This window comes from Dictyostelium purpureum (genome assembly GCF_000190715.1).
Source record: "Dictyostelium purpureum unplaced genomic scaffold DICPUscaffold_26, whole genome shotgun sequence".
Lineage (NCBI taxonomy): Eukaryota > Evosea > Eumycetozoa > Dictyosteliales > Dictyosteliaceae > Dictyostelium > Dictyostelium purpureum.
Window position 1 is genome coordinate 44137 of NW_003519363.1, and position 17007 is coordinate 61143.

Consider the following 17007-nt stretch of genomic DNA (forward strand, 5'->3'; position numbering starts at 1 on the left):
AAAATAATTAAAATTTTAACCATTTGTTTAAATTTATTTATGTTTTTTTATTCTTTTTTTATTTGAATAATTCATTTTCATATTTCTTTAATTGATTAACAAAACCTTTATTAGGGTAAATTCTTGATCTTTTTTTAATTGTTATATCAAATGCCTCTTGAAACTTCATTTTATTTTTATACATAATATAAGCAATTGTTGCTGTGGCTGATCTTGATACCCCAGCTCTGCAATGAATTATAACACCACCAGTCTTTCTACCCTCCTCAATAAATTCATTCATTTCTTTAAAATATTTATATATATTTGCCTCATCTACATCTTCTATGTCTATAATTTTATATTTAAATAACTAAAAATAATAAAAAATTTAAATAATTAATAAATATATTTTATCACCATTAATACTATAAATCTACTTACATTTGGGTATAATGGCTTGAAATGGGCAACAGTTAAAATATGAGTTACATTGTGGTCTTGTAACCATGATTTATTCATGGAGCATTCTCTGCAACCCAAGTAAAGCTTTTCAATAATTTCATCGGGATACACTGATTGCCAGAATACCAATTGGCTCTGGATCGATATTTCAATTTCTTTTTGCTTTTTAATTTCTTCCTCCAACATTTCTTTCTCTCGTTCACTTTCTCTTAGTTGTAATTGTAATTGTTCAATTTGATATTTATGATTAAAAATTTCTTTTTCTTGGGTCTCTTTTTCCAATTTTTCTTTATCTTGCTTTTCTTTTTCCATTCTTTCTCTTTCTAATTTTTCTTTTTCCAAACTTTCTTTTTCCAAACTTTCTTTTTCTAATCTTTCTTTTTCTAATCTTTCTTTTTCTTCCTTGTCTTTTTGGGCCTGGTCGATTTCCTCATTATTCTCATTACCTGATGGTTGTTCTTGTTGGGTTTGCTCCTGATCACTGCTTTCATTTATTTTAATTAATGGCTTTTCAAAATCAAGTACTAAATTTAAATTGTTTTGAATACCAAGTAAAAATACATCATCCTCTGGATGTGATGGTATTTGGTCTGTTTTTTCGCTATTTACATTTGCCTCTTCTTGTGATGATACTGATCCTTCGGCTTCCTTATCTTGTTTTTGATCTTGTGGCTGAATTTCTTCAAACTGTTGCTTGTCTGAAACTTTGATGGATGAATTTGATAATGATGGTGATACATTGTTATTGTTTGTCTCCCCTTCGGAACTAGGATCGACTTGATTATTAGTATTTAAATCATCATTTAATGTAATGATTGGCAAAGAGGTTGTTGTGGTAGTAGTGGTAGTAGTGGTAGCCTCATTACCATCTAATTGTGGCAGAATATTGGTTGAAGTTGTTGGTGATGGTGGTAAAAATTTACTATTGTTTATAGATGATCTTAAAAGTTTACGCTCTTGAATCATTTTAATTGTATTGAATTTCAAATCGTGCAATTTGGTTTTATCTTTTATGAATGAGTCAATTTTGAATAGAATTGAGGATGATTCGTTGATGGGTATTCTTTTGCAAAACTCAAAATCGTTACCTCTGAGGTCAATAATTCTTAAATTTGTTAACAATATAATTTCAGCTGGCATATCTGATAAAAAGTTATGTGGTAAATTTAGTGTTACCAATTGCTTCCAATTCTTGATAACTTCACCTGGTAACTCCCTAATTAAATTACAGTCCAACATTAAATTTTGCAAATTTACAAGTTTACTCCACGATGGGTCAATCTTTTCGATTTTATTTTCTGATAAATTTAAGGAAGTTAAACTTTGAGACATACAAACCAATGTTTGTGAAAATGTATTTGAAATTTGATTACAGGCCATATTTAACTTTTCAATACTTGGTGGTAATTCTTCTGGTATTTCTTTAAAATCATTATCTAGTAATGTTAATATCTAATAACAATAATAATAATAATAATAATAATAATAATAATAATGTGAGTATAAAGAAATTATTATTTATAAATTTGCAAACTAGTATATAATAATGATAATTTACCTTTAAATTATCTAATGATTTAAATTCTGATGGTAATTGCGAAATATTATTTGTCTCTAGATGAAGTGAAGTTAATGAATTGATTTTGCAAATATTAATTGGGAATTGAGTAAATGAGTTGATACCGAGCTCTAACGTTTCGAGATGTTCTAATTCCGATAAATAAGGGGGTATGTCTTTAACTTGGTTTGCTGCCAATGATAAATGTTTAAGATTGTGTAATAATGTTATACATTGTGGTATCTCCGAAATCTTGTTGAAATCTAATACCAGTGATTTTAGCTCTGGGTTTGTTGATAATACTGAATTTGGTTGCTCTTCTCCTCCCACAAAAATTTGTGGTGGAATATCAAATAAATCCATATAGTTTGCATAATAAGTTCCTGATCCCTTAACGTATTCCAATGATTTGAATGACATTGTATTTCTTGTACTATTGCTTAGGCCATTGTTATTATTATTATTACTATTATTATTTTGGCTTGTTTGAATACCTTTTTTACTACTTCTTAATGTGTTATTGCTGTTTGGGTGTAATGATCCAGCTCCTACTTGAATTGAATTTGATAAAGAAGATCCATTTTCATCTGCTTGAGATGGTAATCCATTAAATGTCGCTCCTCTTGGTCTTGTATTGTTACCACTACCACCACTATTGCCAGTTGTACCTCCACCATTGGTATTATTGTTGTTTCCTTTAAATGAAAATAATTTTTTAAATATCATTTTTTTTGTTTATTATTATTTGATTTATATTAAAAAAAAAACAAAAAAAAACAATAATAAAATAATTTTAGTTTTAAAAAAATTATTATTTGAAAAATAGTAAAAAAAAAATTATAATAATGATTACTACTATAAAAAATATTAATAAATAAATAAATAAATAAATAGAAATAAAAATAGGATAAACAAAATAATATTTTAGTTTATATATAAATAAACCAAATATACAAAAAAAAAAAAAAAAAGAAAAATATATGTATACAGCGTATATTATTTGTGAGTGTTGGTTTTTTTTTTTTAATTGAATAATTAATAAATTAAAAAAAAAATTTTAAAAATAATTATTTTAAAATTTTTTTTTTAATTTTGATTTAAAAAAAAAATAATTATATATTTGTTTAGAAAAATTTTAATCAAAAAAAAAAAAAAAAAAACAATAATAACACACTCACAAATAATATACGCTATACACATATATTTTTCAACACCCACCACCACCACACCAAATTTATTTATATTTTTTTTTTTTTTTTATATAATTATTTTTTTTGATTAAAAACTATTATTTGAAAATTAAAAAAAATTGGAATGTTATTTTGCTATATATAATAATATATCTATATACATCTAAAGAAACATTTATATAATAAGTAAAAATAAACAGTAAATAAAAAAAATATTAATAAAAATAAATTTATAAAAGAAATCACTAATAATAGCGCGGCACAAAGAGTTCTTATAAAAAATTTTTTTTATAAAACCAAAGTTACAAAAAGGAGTAATTATAATTGTTTTTATATAAATAAATACGTTACTCGTTTTTTTTTTATAATTTTTCTATTTTTTTTTTTTTTTTTCAAAATTTTTTTTTTTCCGTAAAATTTTTTTTAAAAAAATTGCTTATAAAAACAAAATTTTTCAGTTTATTTTTCATTACGCTCTCATCAATGATTGTAAGTAACTAAACTACAAAAAAAAAAATAATAACATTAAAAAATACACATTATATTATTTAAAAAAAAAAAAAAAAAAGAATATTTTACAATGATTAAAACACATTGCACCACTCTTAAAGTCATTGCAGATAATCAACACTTTCACCAAAAGTTATTATGAGAATAATACTTTTTTTTTTTTAATAAATAATATAGTTGTTATAAAAAAATTAAAAACTAATTTACTAATCATTTTTCTTCATTATAATAGGTGTTCTCTTTTTCTTGATTCTTGATACTACTGATTTCCCAAGCCACATTCTTTTCTTTCTATCTTTGTAAGTTTCATTACCCTCAACCCTAAAATTCAGTTTGAATTTTTTAAAAGTATATTATGATGATTCCTTTCCCCGTCTTACTCGACTATGCTTGAAAACATAAGGTTTACTATTAATTCTAGCCAAAAACATCTGATCATATACTTTTAAAAAAATTCAATTTAAATTTAGGTCTTAATCATATAATTATAAAACTTTTATACTAACTTTCACTTTTTTTTTTTAAATAGGTTCCTTTTATCTTGTTTCTGCATCCATTTTATCTGAGTTACTTTAAAAAAAATGTTAAATAAAATCTTTATTTTTAAAACCCAATCATTATACCCTCTTTTTATTTTTTTATCTTTTTTTTATTTTTTTTTAAAAATCCTACACAATAAAATATAAAAAGTTATTGAGGTTTTTTTTTTTTAATAATTTTATTTTTACCAAAAAAAATTTAATTTTTTTTTTGTTGGGTCATTCATTAATCAAAGACCTATGTTTAAACCTGGTTATCTGCTCGGTTTTCTTAAACATGTTCCCCAATTTATTTTATTTTTTTTTTTTTATGATTTTTAAACTATTTTTTTTTTTAATCTTTTTTTAAAATTTTTTTTTTTTTTTATCATTTTTTATTTTTAATTTAATTTAATAAATATAATTATAAATATATATATCATCAAAAATGTTTATTGTTGATTATTATAATTATCTTTCGGAAAGATATGATTATTATCATACAAGAAGAGGTGTGTATTTTCAATTATCATTTAATAATATTCATTTTATTAATTTTCATTTCAAAATTTTTTAGATGAAAGAGTTATTACTTGGCCATTAATGAGCAGACCTCACGATATGATAATTTTAATTTTAGGTTACTATTTATTTATATTTTTAGGAAGAAAGATAATGAAGAATCAAAAACCATTCGAATTAAAATATCCATTAATCATTCACAATGCAATTTGTTTCCTTATGAGTGTTTATATGGTTATAGAGATTGCCTATCAAGCCTATTCAAATGATTATAAATTAATATGCAATCCAGTCGACTATAGCGAAAAAGGTACAGGTGTAAGTAGATTAAATTTAAAAATATTATGTTGGCAAAATAGTTATTAATTGGTTTTTATTATCAACAGATGGCAAAAGTACTTTGGTTATTTTTCTTCTCAAAATTCATTGAACTTATGGACACTGTCTTTATGGTATTAAGAAAAAAAGATAATCAAATAACTGTAAGTTTAATATACAGCAAATTCGAAAATTCAATAAATAATAATATTAATCTTACTTTTTTTATTTATTAACCACCCACTTAAAAATCTTAAAGCCATTACACATCTATCACCACTCAACTGTAGGTTTTCTTTGGTATATAGGTATTCTTTATACTGCTGGAGGTGATTCATATTTTTCAGCCATTATGAATTCATTTGTCCACTCACTTATGTATGGTTATTATACCTTAGCATTACTTGGTTACAGAGTTTGGTGGAAGAAATATTTAACTCAATTACAATTAATTCAATTCGTATTCAATATCCTATCATCATTTTTGGCCATTTACATGGATTGTGATTTCCCAAATGTAATTATTATATATTTTATTGTTTTTTTTAGTTTATTTTAAAAATACTAATATTTTCTTTTTATTATAGTGGATGCATTGGTCAATGATTGCTTATATGGTCAGTTTTATTATCCTCTTTGGTGCATTCTACAAGAGAACCTATAAATCTGAACCAAAGAAAAAAACAGCTTAAAACCTTTAAAATTAAAAAATAAATAATTGTAAATAAAATATAATAATTATAGTTTAAGCTATATAGATTAAAGTAAAACTATACTCTTTAAAAAGTTTTCAAATTTTATTTTTTTATATAGCTTTACATTTTTATTTATTGTATAATTTTATTATCTCTTAATTCTTTTAATTCATTTTCGGATAGTGATAGAACATTTTTTAAAACTTGATCGGTATGTTCACCTAATTGTGGAGGTGGTAAGTTTTCTTTAATACTTTGTTTTGAATGTAAATCGGTTTCGCTAAAGTGAATTGGGTTACCAATCATATTAATTGTATCGGTTTGATATAAACCTTTTGAAACCAAATCTCCAAATTTAATATTACTATTATTATCATCTGTATTATTACTATTATTATCATCTATATTATCTTTATTTAAACTCCAAACCATATTACGGTGTTTAATTTGTTTATGGTTATACACTTTATCTAATGTATTAATTGGGGATGATGGTACATTTGAGTTTGAAAATAATTGATCCAACTCTTCGGTTTCATATTTTAATGTTTCTTTGGTTAATATATCTAATAATTGGGCTCTATTTGCAACTCTATTTGGATTTGTATTAAATAGTGGGTCATTTGGTAAATCATTTAGATTTAAAACTTTACACATTGAGGTGAATTGAGAGTTATTACCTACTGCAACCACTATAAAGCCGTCTTTGGTTTTTAATGAATCATAAGGTGAAATACTTGGATGTGAATTGCCAATTCTTTTAGAGTTTTGACCTGTTAATAGATAATTTGCTTCATGGTTTGCCAAAAATGCTGATTGAACATCAAGTAAACTTATATCTATATATTGGCCCTTACCAGTTTTATAACGATTGTGGAGTGCGGCCTGAATTGCAACATTTGCATATAAACCAGTCATAACATCCACAATAGCAACACCACACTTGTATGGATTATTTTCATCACCTGTAATTCCCATAAGACCACCCATAGCTTGAATAGAGAAATCGTAACCAGGAAAACTTGCATATGGTCCACTTTGACCGAAACCAGTTATGGAGCAGTACACAATAGATGGGTTTAATTCTGAAATTGACTTATAGTCTAATTTATATTTTTTTAAACCACCAACTTTAAAATTTTCTATCATAACATCTGCCTCGGCTGCTAAACTTTTAATTATCTCTTGACCTTTTTCAGTGCTAATATCTACCGCTATTGATCTTTTATTTCTATTGGTACAACTAAAATAAGCACTGCTTTTATTACCTTCTGAATCGACCCTGAATGGTGGACCCCAGGATCTTGTATCGTCACCTTTTTCGATGCTTTCAACTTTAATAACATCTGCGCCCAAATCACCAAGCAGTTGGGTAGTCCATGGTCCTGCTAAAACTCTTGCTAAATCCAATACCTTTAATCCACCCAATGGTCTATTTGATATACCCCCACCCCATTTTGATTCGTTAGTTGTCGTTGAAAAATAACAATATAGTTTATTATTAAAATGATTTTTAATGAATGATTTTTTAATAATTTTATTTAAAAACATTATATATAAAAAATTAAAGTTTATAACAAACAAAAAATAATAATAAAAAAAATAAAAAATTACATAAAATTTTTTTTTTAATTTTTAAAAAATAAAAAAATAAAAAATAAATAATATTTAAATATCTGAAATTTACAATATTTATAAAATATTTTATAAAAGATATATAAATAATATTATACAAACTAAAATAAGAATAATATTTTTTTTAAAAATTTTTTTTTTATTTTTTTTTTTAATTTTTTTTTATTTAAATGGTAATGGTTTTATATACTTTTTTTTTTTTTTTTTTTTTATAAAATTAACATCGCTTTTGTTTATTTATCGTCTGAGAATTTTCTGTAAGTACCTATAACTAAACTGTGATGTCTTTCATATGGATCAAGAGTCTTTAAGAGTTGTTGTGGTTTTAATTTTTCTTTCTTTAATTTGTTAATTTCGTTTTGAACGACGACTTCGGTTGGGGCAGTTGAATCAATACAGGTAGCTTTAATTGAAATGATGAAGTGACCTTCGTTCTTTAAAAAGTATGCAGCATTTTGAGCAACAATTTGAGATTGATTTGGTTGGGCAACATCAGCAAAAATAACATCGACCATACCGACTAACATTCTGTATTTTTGTGGATGACGAGCATCTTCAATAATTGGGATAACGTTGGTTCTCTTTTTGGCCATACCAATTAAATCTCTACCTGGACGATGTGAGAATTCAACACCATAAACAACACCAGTTGGACCAACTAAATCTGAAACATGTGAAACTGTAGTACCTGAGGCAGCACCAATGTAAAGGACTTTGCTACCTGGTTTAATATGAATATCATCAACACCACGATGTAAACCAGCGGCAATCTTTGATCTGAATGGATTCCAAATTCTGTATTCTTTCTTTTCAGTACCAACTTCAACTGAAACTCTCTTTTCACCATAGACTGATTCACCTGGAACAGAGTTTAATGTGGCTAAACTGTCTTCTTTACCTCTAACAATGAAAACACCATCGTGTCTTGGATGTTTTTCAACAATAACTTTAGCACCGACTTTACCGCCAGCACCACCGCCAAAACCACCTCTACCGCCAGCACCACCTCTACCACCACGGCCACCAGCACCGCCTCTACCGCCAGCACCACCACGACCACCACCGCCAAAACCACCTCTACCACCAGCACCACCACGACCACCGCCGCCAAAACCGCCACGACCGCCACCAGCACTACCGCCACGACCACCGCCGCCAAAACCACCACGACTGCCACCACGACCGCCTGAACCACCACGACCACCTCTGAAACCGCCTCTACCTATAAAATTATAATGAATAAAATTTTTATTAATATTTATAATTGAAAAAAAAAATATATTTATCGTTTTTTTTTTTTTTTTTTTTTTTGGTAAAAAATAATTATTTTTAAACTGAGTATATAAATTGGAGTTATTAATCTATTTTTAATGATTTTATAAAAAAAACTGAATTGTTTATTTTATTATTATTACTCCTATTATTAATATTAATATTATTATTAAGCGTACTGCAAGTTTTTAAAAGTTTATAAAGTTAAAAAAACAATTTAAAATTGTTTTTATTAAGTAACTTTTATTAAATTATAATTTATTATTATGAAATTATTATTGTTATAAAATGAAAAATGATTTTGTCTGGGTTTTAACTTTCTCGTTTTTTTTTTTTTTCCCCACCCAAAAAAAAAAAAAAATAAAATGAAATTTTTAACCAAACATCCCTTCCCTTATTTATTGTAAGTATATATATTTGATAAGAAAAAAAGAATCTTTTTTTTATAAATAATAGAAAAATTAAGAAAGATAAATTATATGGATCTTTCTCCCCGACTCGTTTTTTAAAAAAAAAAATTAAAAAAAAAAAAAAAAAAACCTTTTTTTTTATTTTTTAATTTTTTTTTTTTTTTTAAAAAAAATAAAATAAAAAATAATTAAAAAAAAAAAAATCAAAACCGAATTTATTTATATTGTTTTTACCGAACTACGTTTTTTTAGAAAGTTTTGATATAATTAACTCTTAAAAATAGATAAATAATATTTTTTCTTTAATGATTCTGTATCATACTTATAATAATGGTTTCAATTGCTCTAGATTATTTTCCAAATACTATTTTTTTCACAATATTTAAAAAAATTTAAAAATAGAAATTTATTTCAAAAAATTATTTTATTTATTTATTTATTTATATTTTATTTTTTGAAATATTAATCATTATATCCATTTTCCTGATATTTAATATGTGTATGATTGTTTTTTTTTTTTTAAAAAAAAAAAAAAAAAATCTTTTTTATATTTGCAATAATACCAGATCAAAATAGAGATTCCAACGAAAAAAAAAAAAAAATTGGGGTTGTATTAAAATTAAATATGACTTTTTTAATTCTACTTTTATTTTTTATTTTTTGACTATTAATATCTGAGGAAAAAAAAAAAAGAATATGGGTTTGATTATTTTATCACTTATTAAATTGATTTTTTTTTTTTTTTTTTTTTATAAAAAAAAATATTATACTATCATTATTGAATATAAATTTTAATGATGTTTGAGAATATTATTTATTATTATTATTGATTATCTATATTTAGTTTGCAGCAGGGTCATTTGAGTCAATGGATACTACATAGTTTGCGGGGAATAAACCAGATCTACCATTAACAGAGCCAAGCCACCAACCTGAGCCATCATCATCTTTACTAATAATAGTAATAATGTCACCAGCATTAAAACCTAAATCACCTTCTTGGTCAGGTATACAATCCCATTTTGCACGTGCAATTCTTTTAGTTGGTGGTGGGGGTGGTATTCTTCTAGAAAGTGGTCTTCTAGACATTGGAGCTGTATTGTTATAATCGTTTGTAAATTGTGGAGAAGAATAGTTGGAAGTTGCAGAGTAATCGACATTAACTGGTGAGGCGCTATGTGTATTGGTTGGGGGTGTATTGATTGGTGAGATATTTCGGCTGTTATTGCTGTTGATAACAATGGTACTATTTGTACCAATTGGTGGAGTTGGTGGTTTATTTATATGCGCAGATGGTGATGTTGAATGACCTGTATTGTTTGTATATTGTTGGGTTGGTGAGGATGAGGTTGGTGGAGGTGGTGGAGTTCTAACAGTGGGTGATGTAGATAGAGGTACACTCATTCTATTGTTACTTGGTGGGATTGGTGGTAAAGGATTGGTTGGATGTACTGGAGATGATTGCAATCTTGGTCGACTTCCACCTCCGCTATTAATTAGATTATTTAAGTTTGCACTACTTGTATTATTTTGGATTGGTGATGATACATTATTTATTGGTGATGATACAGATGATATATTACTATTATTTGATATTGAAATGTTGTTATTATTTATATTACTATTTATGAGTGGTGGTTTATTTGTTATACCTGCTCCTATTGATGGATTTCGAGTTAATGGTGGTTTACCAATCGTACTTGTCATTGTTGCTGCGTGTATATTTGATGTTGATGGCTAAAATAATATCTATTAATATTTATGAATATAAAAATTTATATAATTATTTTAATACATACAGTTTTTTTAAGATATTTACTAATATTCTCTGGTAAATCATCTGTAAATGCTATTCTACATTTGAAGCAATACTTTGCTTCTTTTTCATAATCTGTTTTACACTCTGGACATGTAATCATTTTTGAAAATAAATAAATATATATATATAAATAAATAAATAATTAATATAGAAAATAATATAAACTGTACCAAATAATCAATTTAATTATATGATATTATTTTTAAATAGGTTTATATTTTATCTATCTATATTAAAAAATAAACTTTTAAAAATACTTATTAAAACTATTTAAAATATATGATAATAATGGTTTTTTATATATTGAAAAAAAAATTTTATTTATTTTAAAAAAAATATAAAAAAATAATTAAAAAAAAAAAAATTTTATTTATTTTTTTTTTAATTTTTTTTTCAAAATTAATTTAATTTTTTTTTTTAATAATAATTATTTTTTAAGAATGATGTTGTTCATTTTGACTTAAATTAAACCAAATAAGGTATATAACTATAATGACATTATTTTAGAAGAATAATAAAAAAAAAAAATATAAACGTACAAAAATACCCTATTTTTATAACAATTTATTTTTTAAATAGTGGTATTAAATACTATACAAATAATTTTATCTGAGACATCAAAAACATATAACCACTACTTGTGTTTTTTTAAGTCACTCAAGTGCGAGCATGTGGTTTGATCAGAGAGAATTAGTAGTAGAATTTTAAAAAAAGATTAGAAAAAAAAAAAAAAAAAAGAAAGTAATAAATAAAATTAAAATAATTGAGTATGATATTGATCGATATTTAATATCTATTTTAATACCTTCATTTAAAAAATAGGTATGTGTTTTTCTATTTGTTTAATTTTTATAATTTTGCTGTTTTTTAAAATTTTAAAAAATAAAAATAAAGTGGGGGTTGAAAAACAGTATATGAAAAAATAAATAAAATAATATGTAAAAAAATAAAATAACCTAAAATTATTTTTTATAGATTTTTTTTATATAGCTTTTTTTATTTAACAAGATAAAGAAAAGTATTACTAAATAATTTAGATCTTTAAGGCTTCGTTCTTCTTTTTCTTTTCTCCACCAAGTTCGAAACGTTTGCAACGTTTGAGGACTTGTTGTTTCTTGTAACCACATGAGCATTCCATTCTGAGAACGATCTTTTTGGTAGTCTTGGCTTTTTTGTGGAAAACTGGTTTAGTTTGACCACCAAAACCTGATTGTTTACGATCGTAACGTCTTTTACCTATAAATCAATAAATAATCTTAGTTATAAATCCTTTTTTTTACCTAACCTATATAATAGTAAATAATATATGAAAAATACCTTGAGCGAAAAGACTTGGTTTACCGGCTTTGTATTGGGTAACTTTGTGTGGGGTGTGTTTGTTACACTTGACACAGTGGGTCTTACGAGCTTTTGGAATGTTGACCTATTGTTGGATAAGATAGAAGATAATTAGAAAATTTTGTCATAATAACGAATCATATTTTCACTTTTGTATCTTTAGTGGGGTTGTAAATGGTTGATTGTTGGTGTAATGTTGGATTAATGTTGGATTAATGTTGGATAAATTAAAGATTGATAAAGATAACCCTATATTCCAATCGATTCCACAAAGTGATAAGTGATAGTATATGTGTGTGTAGTCATACCATTGTATATGTTATATATCACGTGACGATAGTAAAAAAAAAAAATTCAATATTAAAAAATTAGTTTTCGAATTTTTTTTAAAAAAAATTTTTTAAAAAATTTTAAAATTTTTTTTAGGACAAGCCCTAAAAAAATGTTACAAAATTTTTATATGTAAAAAAAAATTAAAAATTTTTTATACAACCAATTCACCTATTAATATATAAATTTTAAATAATAAAAGAATATGAATTTTTAAAAACTATAAATATATTTAAATAAACAAATAAATAAAATAAAATAAAATAAATAAATAAAGAAAAAAAATTTAAAAAAAATAGAAAAAAAAATTAAAAACTTTAAAATTAATTTTTTAGTTTTTATTGTGTGTGTTATATTATTTTATATTATTTTATATTATTTTATTATTTTATTTACATTGCTATAATACAGTTTTTTATTTTAAAAATAAATATATTGGGTTTGTGTTGTTTGTTTGCGTATTTTTTGCTGTTACTGTTTGTTGGTTAATGTTTAAAATGGTGTGAGGTATTTGTTTCGTACATCCAATCGTCTTTGTCTAAATCTTTTACTTTATTTCTTAGGTCTTCTATTATTTCATAGTTTAGCTCATTTTTCAAATTTTCAATTGGGCCTCCAGTAACCAACAAGCTTTTTTTATAAAATGGGTCTCTGTCTAAAAAAAAAGTGAGTGTTTGTTTTATTTTTTTATTTTTTTAATTTTTTTATTTTTTTTTATTATTATAAATGGAAACATACCAATCATGATTTGTTGTTGTTGTTGTAGTTGTTGTTGTTCATTATTATTATTTTCTTGCAATACCATTTTTATTATTATTTATAATCCACACAAAATAAACAAGGCGCCTTTCAGTTTTAAAAAAAAAATTTAAAACAATAAAAATTAAAAAAAAAAAAACTTATAAAACAATAAAAATTATTCCCATAATTTTTTTACAAAAATAACAATTAATATTAAAATTATACTTTAATTTCCAAAAAAAGTTTATAAATATTACTTAAAAAAATGATATACAATTTTTCATATATCACATTATAATTTTTTTTTATATATTATCGATATTAATTGTTATTATTATTATTAATATTGTTTTTGTTATTGTTATTGTTATTGCTTTACATTAATTATATTATTAATTTCACTATTTGTAGACTACCAATTATTACTATTTATGTATTTCAAAAAAAAAAAATCAAAATGATTTTTTCAATAAATTGGGGTCATCATATAACACAGTTGTTTTCTTTATTTGTTTTTTTTTAATTTGGTGTGAAAGGGGGTATTTGTAATATTATATATATATAAAAAAAAAAAAAACAACACAAACACACACATAATAAATGCAATAAAAAAAAAAAAAATAATTATATTTAGTAAATCATAAATACATAGAGAATTCGAAATATGCATAGTAATAGGGTATGTGCTGATATATACACAGATATAAAAATTTATTTTATTTTTATTTTTATTTATTTATTTTTAATATTATTTTTTTTTTTTTTTTTCAATATTAATATAATTTATTTTTATTTTTTATTTCATATTAATATTTCTTTTTCTCATATTCTTTATTGTTCAAATTTAATCATTGTATATTAATATTTAGTTTTTTTTTTACAATCTTTTTATCAATTAAAAATAATTTCTTTTCATAATAAGAAAAGATACATAACTCAAATATATAAATAAAATGGCAAATTTTTCATCAGATCTCTTACCGCAGACTCCTCGTTATCTTAAAGTACCATTAATCTTTTTAAATTCAATATTATGGGTAATTATTATTTCTATTTAAATATATATAAATATATATATGCTTTTGTTTATATAAATTTCTAACAATAATTAATATTTCTATTTATAGATACTTGGATTGGTATTGTTAGTTATGGGTGCATTTGCAGTATCATTCTTTTCAAATTTTAAAGATTTTACAAATGCAGCAAATGCTAAATCGGCTCTTAGTAATTTAACTACTAGTGCACCAGCTGGTATATTGGTTATTGGTATATTCTTTGTAATTTTAACTATTGCAGGATGTTATGTCGCTTATCGTGAAAAGTTGGTTGGTCTTGTAATTTACACTTTGTTAATGCTTGTTCTTTTAGTTGCTTTAATTGGTGTTGGTGGTAAAGCTTTAACTCTTAAAAACGATGATATTCTTAAAACTGTTGGCCAAAGTTGGTACGATGTTTCAAATGGTCCAAAGAATTCTACTATCACTAAACTCGAGGAGTTTTTGGGATGTTGCCGTTGGAACTCAAGTGATACTGAAGGAGAGAAATTATGTCCAAAGGATAAATCTGGTGTAATTAAAACTCAAGGTTTCTGTGATAAAATTATTGAAAGCCAAATTCCATCAAAATTATATCTCGTTGGTGCCTCTGGTGTTGCAATTGGTGTAATTGAATTAGTTTGTATGTTATTCTCTTTATTCTTAATTATTCGTATTTGCAGATCACCAAGATCAAAATCATACGATCAGTATTAATAAAAAAAATAACAAATAATTATTCTTTTTAAAAATTAAAAAAATAAATAAATCAAAGTTTTTAATTAAATATTTTAATATGCTTATTTCATTCTAAAAATATAATTATTCAATCACCTAATGGGGTTTTATATTTTTATTTTTTTTTTATTTTTTTTTTAATTTTTAAAATTTAATTTTTTTTTTTTTTAATTTTTTTAAAATCATTTTTTCATTTTTTTTTTAATTTTAATATGATTTTAAACTTCTTTTAGAAATAAAGATATATTTAAAGCATATATCTTTAAACTAACATAGAAAATATAAAAATGCAACAACAGCAACAACAACAACAACAACAACAACAACAATTATTAACTCCACAACAGCAGCAACTATTACAACAAAGACAACAACATCTACAACAACAACAATTATTACAACAACAACAACTACAACAACAACAATTATTGCAACAACAGCAATTGGCGCAACAACAACAACAACAACAACAACAGAATCAACAATCCCAACAACAAAATTTACAAAATCAAAACCCACAGGCTCAACAACAAGCACAACAACATGCTCAACAAACTCAGCAACAACAACAGCAGCAGCAACAGCAACAACAACAGTTAATGCAACAGCAATTAATGCAACAGCAGATAATTTTACAACAGTTACAAATTCATCCAACCAATACACTCACATCTGTTCAACAACAATATTTGTTAGAGCAATACGATAATTTATTAAAACATGTTAGTATGGTTAGATCTAATGTTTCAGACTTTTTTAATTCTTTTATAGAAGAGGCAAAATCACAAAAAACCACCATCAGCAAAGACGAGATGAAAAAGAAATTAAGGAAATCTATGGAATATTTATTCACATCAATTGGATCTATAGATAAGGTATCACATAAAATATCAACATATTCATTTCAAATTTCATCATCAAATTTCACATCACAAGAGGCATTATGGGCATACTCAACAGGTGTTTATGATTCAAAGAATATATTGGCTCAGTTAGAATTGCGTACCGAAAATTACTGGAGATCAACAACTTCTTATAAATCAGATATGGCATTGTCAAAGCTTGAAGATAAGCTAAAGTCTTCATTCCCAATTATTTTCCAAGAGGAAGAAGAGTCATCCTCATTATCGAAAAAGAGAAAACAAATTTCAACTACACTAACCAATACATCACCAGTTACATCAACTACTACACCCTCACCATTATTTAAATTGCCATCAACACCATTGATAACAACACCGCCTTTATCATACGATTATTTTACAAATATTGAAAAGGTTATTCATTCACAAAGACAAGAGTCTGCTTTAGAGTTTTTCGAAATCCAAAAGCAATCATTAGGTGCACCAAAGGGTTTATTTGTCGAGTGTCCCGATGTATTCAAATGCTTAATTTGTTTTGGAATACCAAATGATAAAAAAGAATGCTTTACAATTGACAGAATTTCATTTTTTGGTATAAAAGAAAATGTATTTATTCAATTATTTCATTATTTTATATTAAATTTTACTAATTGTTTTTTTTTTTTTCAAATATAGTTTGATTCTTTATGGGCATCATCAAAATATAATATTTTTAAAAAAATTTCAGAAAATTCATTCGAGGCTATCAGTTATTATTCAGCAAATCCAAATGGTTCAATTTTAAAGAGTGTTTTATCGTGGATATGGTCTTTTAGAGGTTTGTTTTTAGAAGAGTGCAAGGGTTGTAATGATATTTTACATTTAGACTCAACTCAATATATGTATTTGCCACCTTCATTTAGAACTTTTGATAACTTTACACCCTACCATCCATCATGTTACCAAAATAGTTTAAACTGCAAAGATAAACAAAATAGTAAAGAAATGAATATAAATTCAAATAGTGTTTTATAAAATTAAATAAAATAAAATAAAAGAAATGTAAATAATAATAGTTTTTTTAAAATTT

General features: G+C 24.5%; 5 protein-coding genes across 5 annotated transcripts; 3 read left to right on the forward strand and 2 right to left on the reverse strand.

Moving 5' to 3' along the window:
* Positions 1–7: 7 nt before the first annotated feature.
* Positions 8–2650, reverse strand: DICPUDRAFT_45524 (uncharacterized protein). Its single transcript, XM_003284485.1, has 4 exons — positions 2003–2650; positions 1150–1896; positions 424–882; positions 8–352 (listed from the first exon to the last, which is right to left on the reverse strand). The coding sequence occupies exons 1-4, from the start codon at positions 2420–2422 to the stop codon at positions 59–61; spliced, it is 1920 nt and encodes a 639-aa protein (XP_003284533.1). The 5' UTR covers positions 2423–2650; the 3' UTR covers positions 8–58.
* Positions 2651–4668: 2018 nt separating this feature from the next.
* DICPUDRAFT_27790 (uncharacterized protein) lies at positions 4669–5752 on the forward strand (the record flags this gene model as incomplete). The annotated part of the gene is made up of 5 exons (XM_003284449.1): positions 4669–4732; positions 4798–5060; positions 5129–5228; positions 5369–5577; positions 5648–5752. 5 exons carry the CDS (start codon positions 4669–4671, stop codon positions 5750–5752), a joined length of 741 nt encoding a protein of 246 aa, XP_003284497.1.
* A 135-nt stretch (positions 5753–5887) lies between these two features.
* Positions 5888–7306, reverse strand: DICPUDRAFT_27830 (uncharacterized protein; the record flags this gene model as incomplete). Its single annotated transcript, XM_003284486.1, has 2 exons — positions 5888–6087; positions 6178–7306. The coding sequence occupies 2 exons, from the start codon at positions 7304–7306 to the stop codon at positions 5888–5890; spliced, it is 1329 nt and encodes a 442-aa protein (XP_003284534.1).
* A 215-nt stretch (positions 7307–7521) lies between these two features.
* DICPUDRAFT_91330 (uncharacterized protein) lies at positions 7522–15149 on the forward strand. The gene is given in 6 exon segments (XM_003284450.1): positions 7522–7565; positions 7581–7604; positions 9210–9220; positions 10849–10878; positions 14097–14337; positions 14428–15149. 2 exon segments carry the CDS (start codon positions 14254–14256, stop codon positions 15052–15054), a joined length of 711 nt encoding a protein of 236 aa, XP_003284498.1. The 5' UTR covers positions 7522–7565; positions 7581–7604; positions 9210–9220; positions 10849–10878; positions 14097–14253; the 3' UTR covers positions 15055–15149.
* Positions 15150–15362: 213 nt separating this feature from the next.
* DICPUDRAFT_96730 (uncharacterized protein) lies at positions 15363–16952 on the forward strand (the record flags this gene model as incomplete). Its single annotated transcript, XM_003284451.1, has 2 exons — positions 15363–16544; positions 16614–16952. The coding sequence occupies 2 exons, from the start codon at positions 15363–15365 to the stop codon at positions 16950–16952; spliced, it is 1521 nt and encodes a 506-aa protein (XP_003284499.1).
* Between the last annotated feature and the right edge of the window lie 55 nt (positions 16953–17007).

Coding starts and splice junctions, on each gene's coding strand:
- DICPUDRAFT_91330 (XM_003284450.1), top strand. CDS start 14,254: ATGGCAAATTTTTCATCAGATCTCTTACCGCAGACTCCTCGTTATCTT. Junction 14,338..14,427: donor TTTTAAATTCAATATTATGG/GTAATTATTATT, acceptor TTCTATTTATAG/ATACTTGGATTGGTATTGTT.
- DICPUDRAFT_45524 (XM_003284485.1), bottom strand. CDS start 2,422: ATGTCATTCAAATCATTGGAATACGTTAAGGGATCAGGAACTTATTAT. Junction 1,897..2,002: donor AATCATTAGATAATTTAAAG/GTAAATTATCAT, acceptor TATTGTTATTAG/ATATTAACATTACTAGATAA. Junction 883..1,149: donor TATCAAATTCATCCATCAAA/GTTTCAGACAAG, acceptor TCAGGTAATGAG/AATAATGAGGAAATCGACCA.